This window comes from Aythya fuligula, chromosome Z, assembly GCF_009819795.1.
Source record: "Aythya fuligula isolate bAytFul2 chromosome Z, bAytFul2.pri, whole genome shotgun sequence".
Taxonomy (NCBI): Eukaryota; Metazoa; Chordata; class Aves; order Anseriformes; family Anatidae; genus Aythya; species Aythya fuligula.
In genome coordinates this window covers 37,468,888-37,480,910 of record NC_045593.1, presented here as the reverse complement: position 1 = coordinate 37,480,910, position 12,023 = coordinate 37,468,888, and the positions used below count along the sequence as shown (strand labels likewise).

The window sequence follows — 12,023 nt, the reverse complement described above, 5'->3', positions numbered from 1 at the left end:
CGAGCGGGGCGGGCGCGGAGCGGGGCGGGCGGCGGCGGGGTAGGGGCAGGAGGAGCAGGAGCAGGAGCAGGGCGAGGAGGGGCGGCAGCAGCAGCAGCAGCAGCAGCAGCAGCAGGAGGGCGGGGAGGAGGTGGACGGAGGCCGGCAGCGGGGCGGGGCGGGGCGGGGCGGCAGGCAGACGATGCCCACCGCCGGCCGCGGCCGCCCCCGCCGCTCCCCGTCCCCATGAGCTGACGCCGCGGGGCGGCGGCGGGGGCAGGGGCAGGGGCCGGGGCAGGGGCAGGAGCGAGCGCCCGGCGGGGCCGGCGCCCCGGCATGGCCGGCTCGGTGAGTACCGCGCCGCGCCCCGGCGCGTTCCCGTCCCGTGCTTTTATCCTGTGCTTATTGCCGTTTCTCCTTTATTTTTGTATTTATTCTGTATTTATTTATTTATTATTTTTTTTAATTATTATTGTTGTATTTATTTTCCTCTCTCCCCGTGGGGTGCTCGCCGCCCGCCCCGCAGTGCGCCGTCCAGGTGAAGCTGGAGCTGGGGCACCGAGCGCAGGTGAGGAAGAAGCCGACGGTGGAGGGCTTCACCCACGACTGGATGGTGTTCGTCCGGGGGCCCGAGCACAGCAACATCCAGCACTTCGTGGAGAAGGTCGTCTTCCACCTGCACGAGAGCTTCCCCCGCCCCAAGAGAGGTAGGGAACAAAAGCGGGGGCTCCTCGCCCACCCGGGGGGGGGCTCGGCCGCCCCCCAAACCAGCCGCAGACCCTCCCCCCAAAAAGGGGTCTGCACCCCCCCCCAGGGGTGCCCCGGAGCCTTTTGTCTGGGGTCCCCCGGCGGTGCCCGGGTTGCCGCGGAGAGGTAGCGGTGCAGACAAAAGGAGGAGGACGGGTGCCTCCTTTGTGAGCAGGTTCCTCTCCCTGCTGGGCACCCTGGTGGCTCCCCACGGGTCTGGGGTCCCCACGGCACCTTCAGCGCCCGCAGAGCCCGGGAGCGGGGTCCTCGCTGCCCAGAGCGGTGCAGGGCAGGAGTCGGGCGTGCGGGGGGCAGAGGCAGCACGTTTCCCAGCGCTGGGATGGGAAAGCCGCTCTGCGGCGAGGTAGAGCCGTGCTTTGACTTGATTTTTAACTTAAATTTTTGGCTCGGTTCAAGGGCGGCGAGCTGTGACTCTTGATGCGTTTTTACATCAGTTATTGAGGTTCTCCAAGAGCGTTTTCCTTGCCTCAACCAGTGCCCTGTAAGAGCAGCAGCGCTTCAGCTGCCGAGATCCTCTGCTCGAGCATGAGCTGCTATTTCCCTTTTGTCATCGTAAAGCCGAATATGTTTCAAAGTCCGTGTAAAAGCCGGATGGGGTTGCACAAACTGTTTTCAGTGGCTTGTAGTACTGTGATATTCCCGGTGAATTAAGTTGCCCAGATGCACCGTGGAGCCTTCCTTTCTTTCCTATTTCCCTGTTTCTTGTGCAGAAAAACGTGACTTCAGGTCAGTCTAAATAGTTTGGAAGAAAAACTGAGCTCTGCATAGCCCAAATAGGCGCAATGACATTGTCTGTACGTAGTGAATGAACATAGTTATATTGAAGTCGGGGAGAGAAAGTACGTTTAATACTTTGAAGGCTGGTCTCTGTGTAGCGGGTGCTTACACCACTCTGCTTGTATCACTGACTCTGTATTTATTTATCTACTTGTTTCTGTCTGGCCCTGGGGAACATGACTTTGCAGCCCAGAGCTAGGGGTGATTGCTAGGGGCGATGTGGATCTCGCTAGTAAGAATATATGAGGACTTCGGCAAGTGAAGGATGGCATGGTTTGCTCCAGCGAGTGCTTTGTGTCTACAGCTGCTGAAGCTAGTTATGCAGTCATTTAAGCCATTGTTTTAAAGTGTTTGTTTTGGAGTTTTATTTCTGTGCATCTTTTTCATGATGTGGCAGCTGCTGGGAAAGATGCCAGCTTATATAGCCCGGGAGGGGACTTGTCATTTTGTGATTGCACATGACTCGGATCATAGGAGAATACGGGCTGTTCGGTGGGAGCGGCTGCCGTAGGACGAGATGGTGAGCGCTCTGTTCCCTGCTAGGCTTTGCTTCCCCCTCCCTAAAACTGCAGCAGAGAGGAGTTGGGGGGCAGCGTGAGGGACTTCAGGCCCTCGAAATCACGGTGGAAAAGATGAGCATTGTGCTGCTGTGTTTGAGTTATCTAGCACGCTCTCTTGTGTTCAGATGTGTTTAGAGGAATGGCGGTGATGTGCGCCTTGTGAATGGGAACATCTTGTGTGTTTTTCTAACTTACAAATATGGTTAACGTCTTTGCCAGAAATATTCTGGGTTTTCTTAGCTCTGTAAGTCGGGGCTGCTGGTTTGATCTGACCTCAGATGGCCTTCGCTGTAGCGGTGGAAGTGTTGCCTGTTCCGTGGGAGTAGGAGGCTTGCTGGTAGCCGTACCCACTGGTTGGTGTTTGCGTACTGGTTCTCAGTCGCTGTCCCTGAAGTTGCGACATGCTTTATTGCTTTGTTACAAGATAACCGGCCACTTGGAGTTACTTGATAAGTTCTCAAACTAATCCTGAGCCTCCCCTTTCATGAGCAGACGTAGGTGTCCAATGTTAATCAAAGCTAAGTGTCAGGATAGGGACTGGCTGTAGGACTGAACTTCTTGGTGAGTGATCTGTGTATCTCTGGATTCGTGCTGTGAATGGCTGCCCTGACGTGTGTGCTTGTGAGGAAAAGTTCTAATTCATTAAGTCTGTTTGCAAAACCCTTGGATCAATTTGAGAATAATAAATGAATAGGCTATCATGGGCTTTATTAGCTCCTAGCATTTATGCTACCAGCTCACTTTATTGCTGGCATAGTCATCCAAACATCGAGGGAGGGGAAGTGAATTATTTTCTGAAGCAGCTTTTCCATGCGCTTGCTTTACTTGTTTATGAGAATAGCTGGGTGAATGTCGGTTTGGCTACAGCTCTGGTTTTGCCTATCTCTTCTGACTGTACCAGGGATTTTGGAAATAGTGGAGGTTGGAGGTAAGTTTGCAAACAAAGGTGTGTCCCTGTGTTTGTTCTTCTAATAGCTGCTGCAGGGCAGGCAGGGTCCTATACACTGAAGTTGCATTATTTTTAAGGTGGGAATGTAGCTGGGAACAGCATTTGAGTTTCCACAGTGCGGAACAGGCTGATTTGTGTGCCCAGTCAAGATGGGAAGGTGATGGTGACTGGTGGGGAACAGAGTGTGTATTATCTACAGCCACTTAATGAACGAGCCTCCTTCACTATCTCACCTTAAAAACTTGAGCTTGGCAGCAATTTTGTTTTCTGTTGTTTGCCTTATGATGACCAAGTGCTCCAGTTCGTCCTTGCACAAAAGAGCATACAGCCATTCTCCATGGTTCCCTGCACTTTGTCACATCTAATGGCTTGCTTCTGCCATCTGACTTCCATGAGTGGCTTCACTGGGGGGACTGCAGGACTATTTGTCAGAATAAAGAAAGTATATCGTACCCAGGCCCCATTCTGGAGCAGAGTTTTGCAAGGCAAAAGCTCTCTAAGATCATGCAGTCACCAAAAAAAAAAACAAACACAACAAACAATGAACCAAAAAAGAGTTTTCAAATTTAGCCTGTTTCATGATGCTTAAGTAAATTGGTTAACAGAAGGCATGGAAAATTACTAGGTTTCTAGCTTTATTTCGAATCATGTGTTGTGCTACCTTTTTCCAGTTGTGTGAAGGAAGCTGTGCTGTGTACAGGAGTACAGCATGAAAGCACACCCATGGAACAGGATTTGCCACTGGGTTATGGTTCGTTTTGGTCTGCTGCATAACCAACGAACTGCCTCCAAAAGAGGAGCTGTTGCTCTTTATGACAACGTATCTTCTTATTTCTGAAGATGCTAAGTGGTTTAGAAAAACTTTATTCCTCTTATGATTGCTGATGCTCTGTAGCAACAGCCTAGCTTGCTATTTGCCTCGCAGCATTTTGGTCGAGTAAGGGAACACATCCCTTGATATCCTCCAGCGGCTCGTTTTAAGTGATTATTGGAGACTGCATTGCAGCTGGTGTGGCTGTGGTTAAGTTTCTGCTAATTGGTGGTGCATTTTGACAAATTCATTAATTTTTTTTTTTCCTTATTAAAAAGGGGTGGACTAATATTTCTGTGCAAATAACTTAATATAAAAGTGCAGGTTTGGAGAGCAGGAAGTTGTAACTTGAAAAGCGGAAGGGAAGGTGTTGCTTTTCCCCATGGACTTGAGGGGAACAATGGTTACTGCCTCACGTTGTCATATCATGTGTTGTACATCACTAAAACTTCTTGAACTAAGTGATGCAAGTGGAGCTGCTTGTTACACTGCTGGACCAAACTGTAATGTTATTTAGAAAATCCACATTTCCAGTACCGTTCCTTTTTTCTAAGGGTTGTCTGCTAGTGCAAAATGAAGCTTTGGTGGACCATAACACTTCATAATAGATTTAGCAACTGTAGGAAGTGCCAATGATTGCTTTCCAATAAAAACAGTCTTTCCCTTCTCCCATGATAGCTTTTCCAGTTTTGTTCCCGCAGTTCAACTAGGCAGTTTTTCTGAAAAATCTTCCTTATGAGAATTAGGAACACTCCTCTCCTCAATCTGTCATTTTCTAGGAGTTACAGTGAGGAGGAAGAAACTCTGAAAGAAGCAGTCTTTCTGCATTTTATTGTTGTTCGTTAATTTTTTTTAAGGTGATTTTGTTCTAAAGACCACGGTACTTTGTGGGGTGGGTGGCAAGATGTGAATCTTCTGGAAGGGGAAGCATGGTATCAACAGGTGGCAGAATGCATGCGTTTTTCCTCATGGAAGTGGCTGCCCTGCAAACCCGCAAGCAGACTTAATCTCTGGCATCTCGTGGTACAGGGTGGTACACGCTTGTGTCTCTGACATCCTTGGTGTACAGGAATGCAGCTGTAGAGTGGAAACTTTGTAAAAAGCATCCTTCGGTGTGTTTGTAAGGACTTCTTGAGAAAATGTATCTGTAGATAAACCCTAATTTAGTATGCAGAATTATTTTTTTATGAAGGGGAGACTTCTTTTCAATGTGGAATAAGGGGAAAAGACTCATGGCTTTCTTTTCTGTGTATACTACCTGGAAAATCAAAAGTGAGAGTCAAATTCTGCTCCTACACACCTGGATTTGTTGTACAGTGTTAGCTGTATCAGTCACTGGACTTGTAATGGACAGGTTGTACGTTGTCAGGATGTAATGAAGCTACTCCATGGAGATGTTTTGTTTTGCTACTTAAAAAGAATGTTTAAAGTGAGACAATTTTAGTTTAGTGACAGCTTATTCCTTTTGTGAAAGTACATCCAATGATGTATTTTAAACAGTCTCTAGTGTCCCATCTTACAGCTTTAAAAATGCTTCAAGAAGCTTCCTGAAAGTATTTATTGAAAATATGCTGGCTAAGGAAATCAATAAAGTACCTTAGATTTAGCTTTAATTAGAAAATACTGGTCCATTTCCCCCTGACTATATAGTGGTTTTGTTTTTAAATTTTCTTTTCAATATATTTCACTGTATTAGGATGTATGGAAGAAATGCAAAGAGGATCCTTGATCTTTCCCTCTGTTTGTAGACCTATTATTAATTTGTTGACCATAATGCAAAAGCTGCTTTTAGTAGTTCGTGTTTTGTCTTGTAAAAGTTGGGAGAAAATGGCCTGTCCATATTATCTTTCTCATGTTTCTCACTTAATTTTTTATTCTTTTGGTGATCATCTTCTTTTTTAATATGAAGTATGAAAAGATAGTAGCCATGCCCTGCCCCATTTAAAGTCAATGAGAGGCTTAGCTTTCTATCAGTTTTAGTAAATAGAGAGGTGTGAGGATAGAGACCAGCAGCCATCTTCTTATTTAGTGTACAACTTGAGTTTTCCTTTAAGTAGATGGTCAGTCTACTGACTGTCAGTAGATTACTGACAGTCTACTTCTGATTGTCAGAAAACAGTTTTCTGTTGGATATTTTAGTAGGGTATTTAGCTGCACTTCTAAGAACTTAGGAGGAAGAGAGCTACAATTAACTTCATTTTTTTTTCCAAATCTATCACACCTGGAGGGGTAGGCTACGTAGGAATTTCTTTTTCTATCAGTCTTAGAGATACAGTGTTCAAGAGTATCAGGTTCAATACTGCAACTTTAGGGCAGACATTGCTGATTTAATTTGTGAAGATGTTGTTATGGGCTGTGGATTTGCTTGTCAGTGGAATCCAGTTGCAGCCAGATAGAACTTGGGATGTCTAGTGGGCAGTTTTGTTTGTTTAACAAGAACTCTAGAGATATAACGTTGCTACTCCTTTAATAAGCAGTTGAAGAGCCGTGAGAATACATAGGTGTTTTCAAATGCAGTTTCTAATTCAGCCCAGTGTAAATCACAAGGGCATTTCTCACTGCTCTTTCTCAGAGACTGAGAAGAGGTTGGATATAGTGAAGCTATCAAGTTTCATCATTACGTGAGTGCTGTCAGTAAATGCTGGCAGCTCTGAAAATAAGATGCTACTGGTAGAGGAAAACCTTTTTCTAAAGAACCTTTTTCTAAACCTTTTTCTAAGAAATTTCACTTCTCTGGTATGTCTCTAAACGTGATCAAGTTTGAAGATGACACTTTATTTCGAAGTCAAAGTGTAATAAGGACTTGGGCAGCATACATCTGTTTTATGAGTATACAGCTCTGTTCCATGTATTTTTGCATCATTTAAGTAATACTAGTTTAAAACCTACTGCGTATATTTGTCAGTCCTTAACAGAATTGGTTTGCTGTCTGGGATGAAATGCATTGCATTCAATTTAAATGAAGTTTAAGATGGAAGTGTGACAATGGGTTCTTATCCCTGCTAAAGGTACTCAGTGATTGTACAGTCTGTAGTACCTCAGTGTAACAGGACACATGACTAACAAGGCTGCTACATCATCCAGCATCACTAAGTTATGCTTTAAAAGATTACTTGCATGTTGTTAATTGTGGATAACTGTGTGTTTTGCATGTATTATCGTTCTCCTCCATGGGATGTGTAGTTCCTGCTGGATTCTTTTTTTTTTTTTTTTTTTTTTTTTTTTTGTTCCCATACAGCATGTTTCTACAAGGGAGAATACTGATTTGTCAGCTCGGATTCTCATTTCACAGTTCTTAAAAATGAGCCTAGGTTACTAGTAAAGGCATACAGCATTTATCTCATGTCAAGTTAACTTTATTAACAATGAAATGGTATTCATGGTATTTTTAGTTTTAAGAAGTTGTGGTTAGGGTTTCCTGAAGCTACAGTATTAATTCTGTCACTAAGTCTTCCAGATGTTAAAAAGGTAGGAGACGAAGTACAGTTTCAGGGTCATCATACAGAAGGAATTGGGTAGCTGTAGAGCAGTAGTCATTTGAAAGAAGTGTGGAGAACCAGGTTGTTGTGCATGAGATAAATTCTGTTGCTTCTTTTGTAAAATGAGGGGGAAGATCTCAGCATTTTTAAATCAGTAGACAGTTATAAAATTTATGTGAGAAAATGAAAACAGCTCATTTTGTTGTTTGTATAGCAGTAAAAAAAAGTAGCAACAGTTTTTATCTTTAGAAAAAAATAGGTGTCTTAAAGATTTTCCTATGTATCTATTTACTATTATAGATTAGGTGATAGGAACTCCAGATATAATCTGTAAGATTTTGTTAATTTAGTTTATGTTACTTTTGGTGACGTTGTTCAAGGTACGAAGGCTGTTATTATCACGTTGACATGCAGTGAGATTGGAGGGGTTTGGTTTTTTGTTGGTTTTGGTTTAGGCTTTGGAACGAAATGCTGGAGTGTTGTTCTGTCCTTTGTGTTGGAACCTGTGGAGAAGACTTAAAACTTGATAGCTGCAACCTGGCAGAGCCTATTGATAACACCTGTGATAGCTAAACAGGCTAATTTACAAAGGCTTAATCTGGTCTGCAGGCTGCTGCAGTTTGACGGCATTCATTTTTGTGAGATTGCTGTGCTGGTCACCAGTATGTTTGAAACAGTGGAGTTTAGCTCATGTGGGATCATTTTGCAGTGATTGATGGGCACATGAGAACAAAGTGACAATCAAATTCTAGCACTTCTGTACATTTGTCTGAAAATTATGCTTCCTCATCGTGTCGCAAGCCACTTGGCTTCTAATGGAAAATGTTTTTTTTTTCTTTTTTTTTTTTGCATTTCTGTTGGCTTTTTGCTGTGCTTTCTCATACATAAAAGGGAGGAAGAACAGAGTGGTATTTAAAATATTTGTACTTAAGTCTTTGTGTGAAGAGTTTTTTTTTTTTTTTTTAATGAAATGTCTTATACTGCCTACCATTAAAGGATACAGCTAAAATATTAATTCTGCAGTTTAGAAAATAATTTAAAAATGTTTATTGCTAGGTAAAACCTGTTTCCTAGTACCTATTTTAAAAGAAAAAAAGCTTCTTTCCAGGCTGCTTTTTGTCTTTTTCTTTGTTTTGTTTTTTAAGTGTTAGTGGACAAGTCTCTGCTGCCAGGCAGCCAGTCATGGGAAGAGCTTCTTTCATCAGCCGCCTTGTGATGGTGCTCCCATGCACAGGGTACGGATGCTGACATGCCTCTGATGCTTGCCAGCAGAGGGGACATCGTGCTCTGGGTCTTGCTGAGGGCTCCTGGGTGGGCAGGTGGTCCCCTCAGAGGAGCACAGGCCTGCCTCTTGTGCTGCTGGAGGAGCTCTGCTTCGACACCTCGTCTGCTGCAGTGTCACACCGGTGGTGGGTTGTGTGCTGCTGCTTTCAGGCTAGGACCTGGTCTGAGTGGTTGGTCCGTGCGAATCGCCTGCTTATGGCTTCAGCATGCCACATGTAATTTCATACAAGCAAACGTGTCGGTACAGTAGGATGTGTGCATTTGTTGTGTGGAACTTTGCTCTTGAAGTTCAACACCAAGATAGGTGTTTTCTTGGTGTAAACACCAAGGTAGGTCTTCAGGTGGTTGTGGTAACAGAGGTTACAGTGCAAGCTACACTATTACACGTTAAAAAGAAGCAGAACTGAACTGAGAAATATGGGGTGGATTAAACTTTGCTGATTGTTAGGATACTGAGCAGCTTGTTGTATGTCTAAACTTACTATTTGTGGCTGCTTTTCTGAAGCTTATAGAGGAAAAACTCCACCCAACTCAATGAGCTGCATATTATTTTGCCCACTCTGGACAGAAGTAATATGAATATCGCATACCACTTGAAACAAGGGTTGACAGACAAGGTGTTCTCTATTTCTAGACTCGTAAGGAAAATCAAGGACTTCCTGTGTTTATTTACAGGGAGGTGTTGTTTTACTTCTCATGTGCTAACTTTAAAGGGCAAATAATCCAGAAAGGAATGATGTTGAGATTTAGTTAAGACAGAACTACTTGATATCATGGGCTGGAAGCCAGCAGTCATTGAGCTCTTCATCCTGTGAGGGAAATAGGGCAGGTCTAAAAGCACTTGTGGTAACTCAGGAGGGCAAAAGTCTTCTTGAGGAATTTTGATTAGTAACTATTCTCCTTTTAAGCAGGTAAATAGCATTCAAATTAGTCCTGAAATTCAATACTGGGGCCAATAATTAACAATAACAAAGATTAAAAAAAAATAATCTTTGCACAATTTATCTTACATAATATAAGCTACAGGTGGGTATTTTGCTGAAGTATGCTGTGAAACTGCAGAGTGGCTGTTTGTGAGCGATCACAGCACTGATACTGTGTTTTACTGCAAAGCTGGAGAAGTGGATTGAGTTTGAAATTCCATGTGCTTTCTAAATACAGAGATGCACGTGTCCTGATGTTTTTTTTTTTTTTTTATGGTTTTCTGTGGTGTGGTGTTGTTTTTTTTTTTTTTTTGTTTGTTTGTTTTTTTGCTTGCCTGACTTGGGGCACGATACATTTCTGGATATTCTTGGTGTCTCAAAATGATTTAATGTTAATAGAAGAAAGAAAATAAAAAACGACAAAATATATTGAAGTGCATGGAGCCATATGAATGGGATAGAAACATAGATCTGAAACCAGTTTCTGTAAGGGGATCTTAATGAAAGTTAGTTTGTTAGAACAATTCCAAAATATTTCTTTAGATATCCATAAATGTTTAAAGCTGAACAGCTTTCACTTCTAAAACAAACAGCATGCTCTTGTAATACTGTCAGGCCAACAATGCAGTATTTTCTCTCTGAGAGGGTAAACTTGGGGAAATAAGCAGACAACAATAAGCACCACTTTATTTTTTGTAGTCAAATACAACACCCGACCCTTTTCAGCCAGCACCTAGCTGATGTCTTTTACGATCCAAAAGCCACACAGGCGTTGGAGGCGCTGCTCACATTTGGGATCTGCGCGGCGTGTGCAGGCTCACCAGCATCCCAGCCTCCAGCGGTGGTGTTTTGCCTGTCCCTGCCCGAGCACTCGCTCCAGTCCCATGGCGTGGGGCTGCAGGGAGTGAGGAGGAGGAGGAGGAAGAGGTGGGCATCCACTGCTGGCAGGTGACCCCACGGGAGACCTGCTCCTGGGTTTTGAGGAAGGGCTTTCGTATGCTTGAAACCTGAGTGCTGAAAGTGCTTAGGCGAGTTGTTGTCTCAGCTGAGCGGCTGACCAGAGGGTGGGTGTGCAGTTGTGCTAGTACCACTGACTGACCCTTCTCTGAGGTCATAAACGACAGCACAAAAACTCAAACCAGACACGTTTCCGTCACCTCAGAAAATAACAAGTGATGGCAAGGAATAAAGACAGAATCCAATGATGCCAGTAATATATGTGGAAAACGTATGCTTCAGACAAAAGATGTGTTTTGTAGACATACTGTTTTGCTTAGCCTTTCCTTTAAAAAGCCAGTTCTGAAGGAAATTTCTTTGCACTATGCTAGAGGTAGAAAATCTCATGAGCTCTGTAGTATGTGAGGGCTCTTGATATGTTTTGATACTGTTCCTGTTAAAGTTGCACCTTTTTTAACTGCAGAATTCTGTTCACATCTGATACAATTCCTGTTTTAAAATTGCTTTTTGGCACTCAAGTTACTGTTTCTTTGCCTGTAGATTACTCTTTCCTCTAAAGTGTCTTTTGAAGTGTGTGGTTTTCTGAGTCTGAACCTTGTAAGGTTGCCACTTGTATCTATCAGACGTTCCAAAACAGAAACTACAACTTCTGTATATTTGAGGAGGCTTTTCTTCTTCAGCCTTGCAGTTGAGCCCGGGTGTTATCCTGATTCTGCAGAGCACTTCTGTGATGTTTTGTCAGCAAAAGATTTTACCCATAACGTGTAATAGGCTCAGTAACTTGTTACAGCTGAGTTAAGAGAAGCAGCATTATAGCCGTACAATTGGATACCCTTGTTGTCTGAAGACTCAATCAAGATACTCTAGGGAGTTTGACTTCTCAGTCTATAAACAACTGTTTTGTTTTGCTTTTGAAGGCTGGTCTTAGCGTGTCCCTTGCTTAATAAAAAAGGCAACTAAAACATGTAAATGTGTTCTGTTTCGTGGAATTAACCTTGTTTGTCTGCATTATGTGCGTATGGGGAGGTGGCACTATTACAAGCAGCACTTCTGTTTACTAAGCTAACATTCTTTCTTATCAAGTGACTGGCTTGTATTATTCTTTAGAGCAAGTCTTCCCCATAATGCATGTCCTTTTAATATGGGAAACTACCTACAGCCAACTGTTAGAAATGCCGCAAGATATTTGCGTGTATATTACTGTGAAGTGATTCCATCCGAGTTCTTTGGGTGCCTTTCGCAGCCTTGTGTAAATACTCAAAGACCAGCCCCCGAACATAAATCAAACAAGGTAGCTCGGCAACGCTATAGCTGATCACTCAGCTTCTGCAGGCACTGCTAAGCACTCTGCTGCTGGCTGGGTGGAAACAATGAGAGTTGCCCCATCTGTCATTAAGGCATCCGTCATTAAGCTGGACCCATGCGGGGCAGGTCCTTGTTGCAGAGATGTTCCGCGTGAATCTGGCTATTGCAGTTCGGTAGCTCAAACTTGGTAGGAGCAGTGACCAAACTGTTTTAGTGGGATGATGAATTTCA

General features: G+C 43.6%; 1 protein-coding gene across 2 annotated transcripts in view; it reads left to right on the top strand.

The window, feature by feature from the left end:
• The first annotated feature begins 282 nt into the window (after positions 1 to 282).
• The window catches only part of MLLT3 (MLLT3 super elongation complex subunit), a 140,040-nt gene continuing 128,299 nt past the window's right edge, over positions 283 to 12,023 (top strand). For both annotated transcript variants that reach the window (XM_032206593.1, XM_032206592.1), the window contains exons 1-2: positions 283 to 327; positions 506 to 686. In XM_032206593.1, the coding sequence (XP_032062484.1) occupies positions 316 to 327; positions 506 to 686 (193 nt within the window). In that variant the 5' untranslated portion in view covers positions 283 to 315. The remainder of the gene's footprint in view (positions 328 to 505; positions 687 to 12,023) is intronic.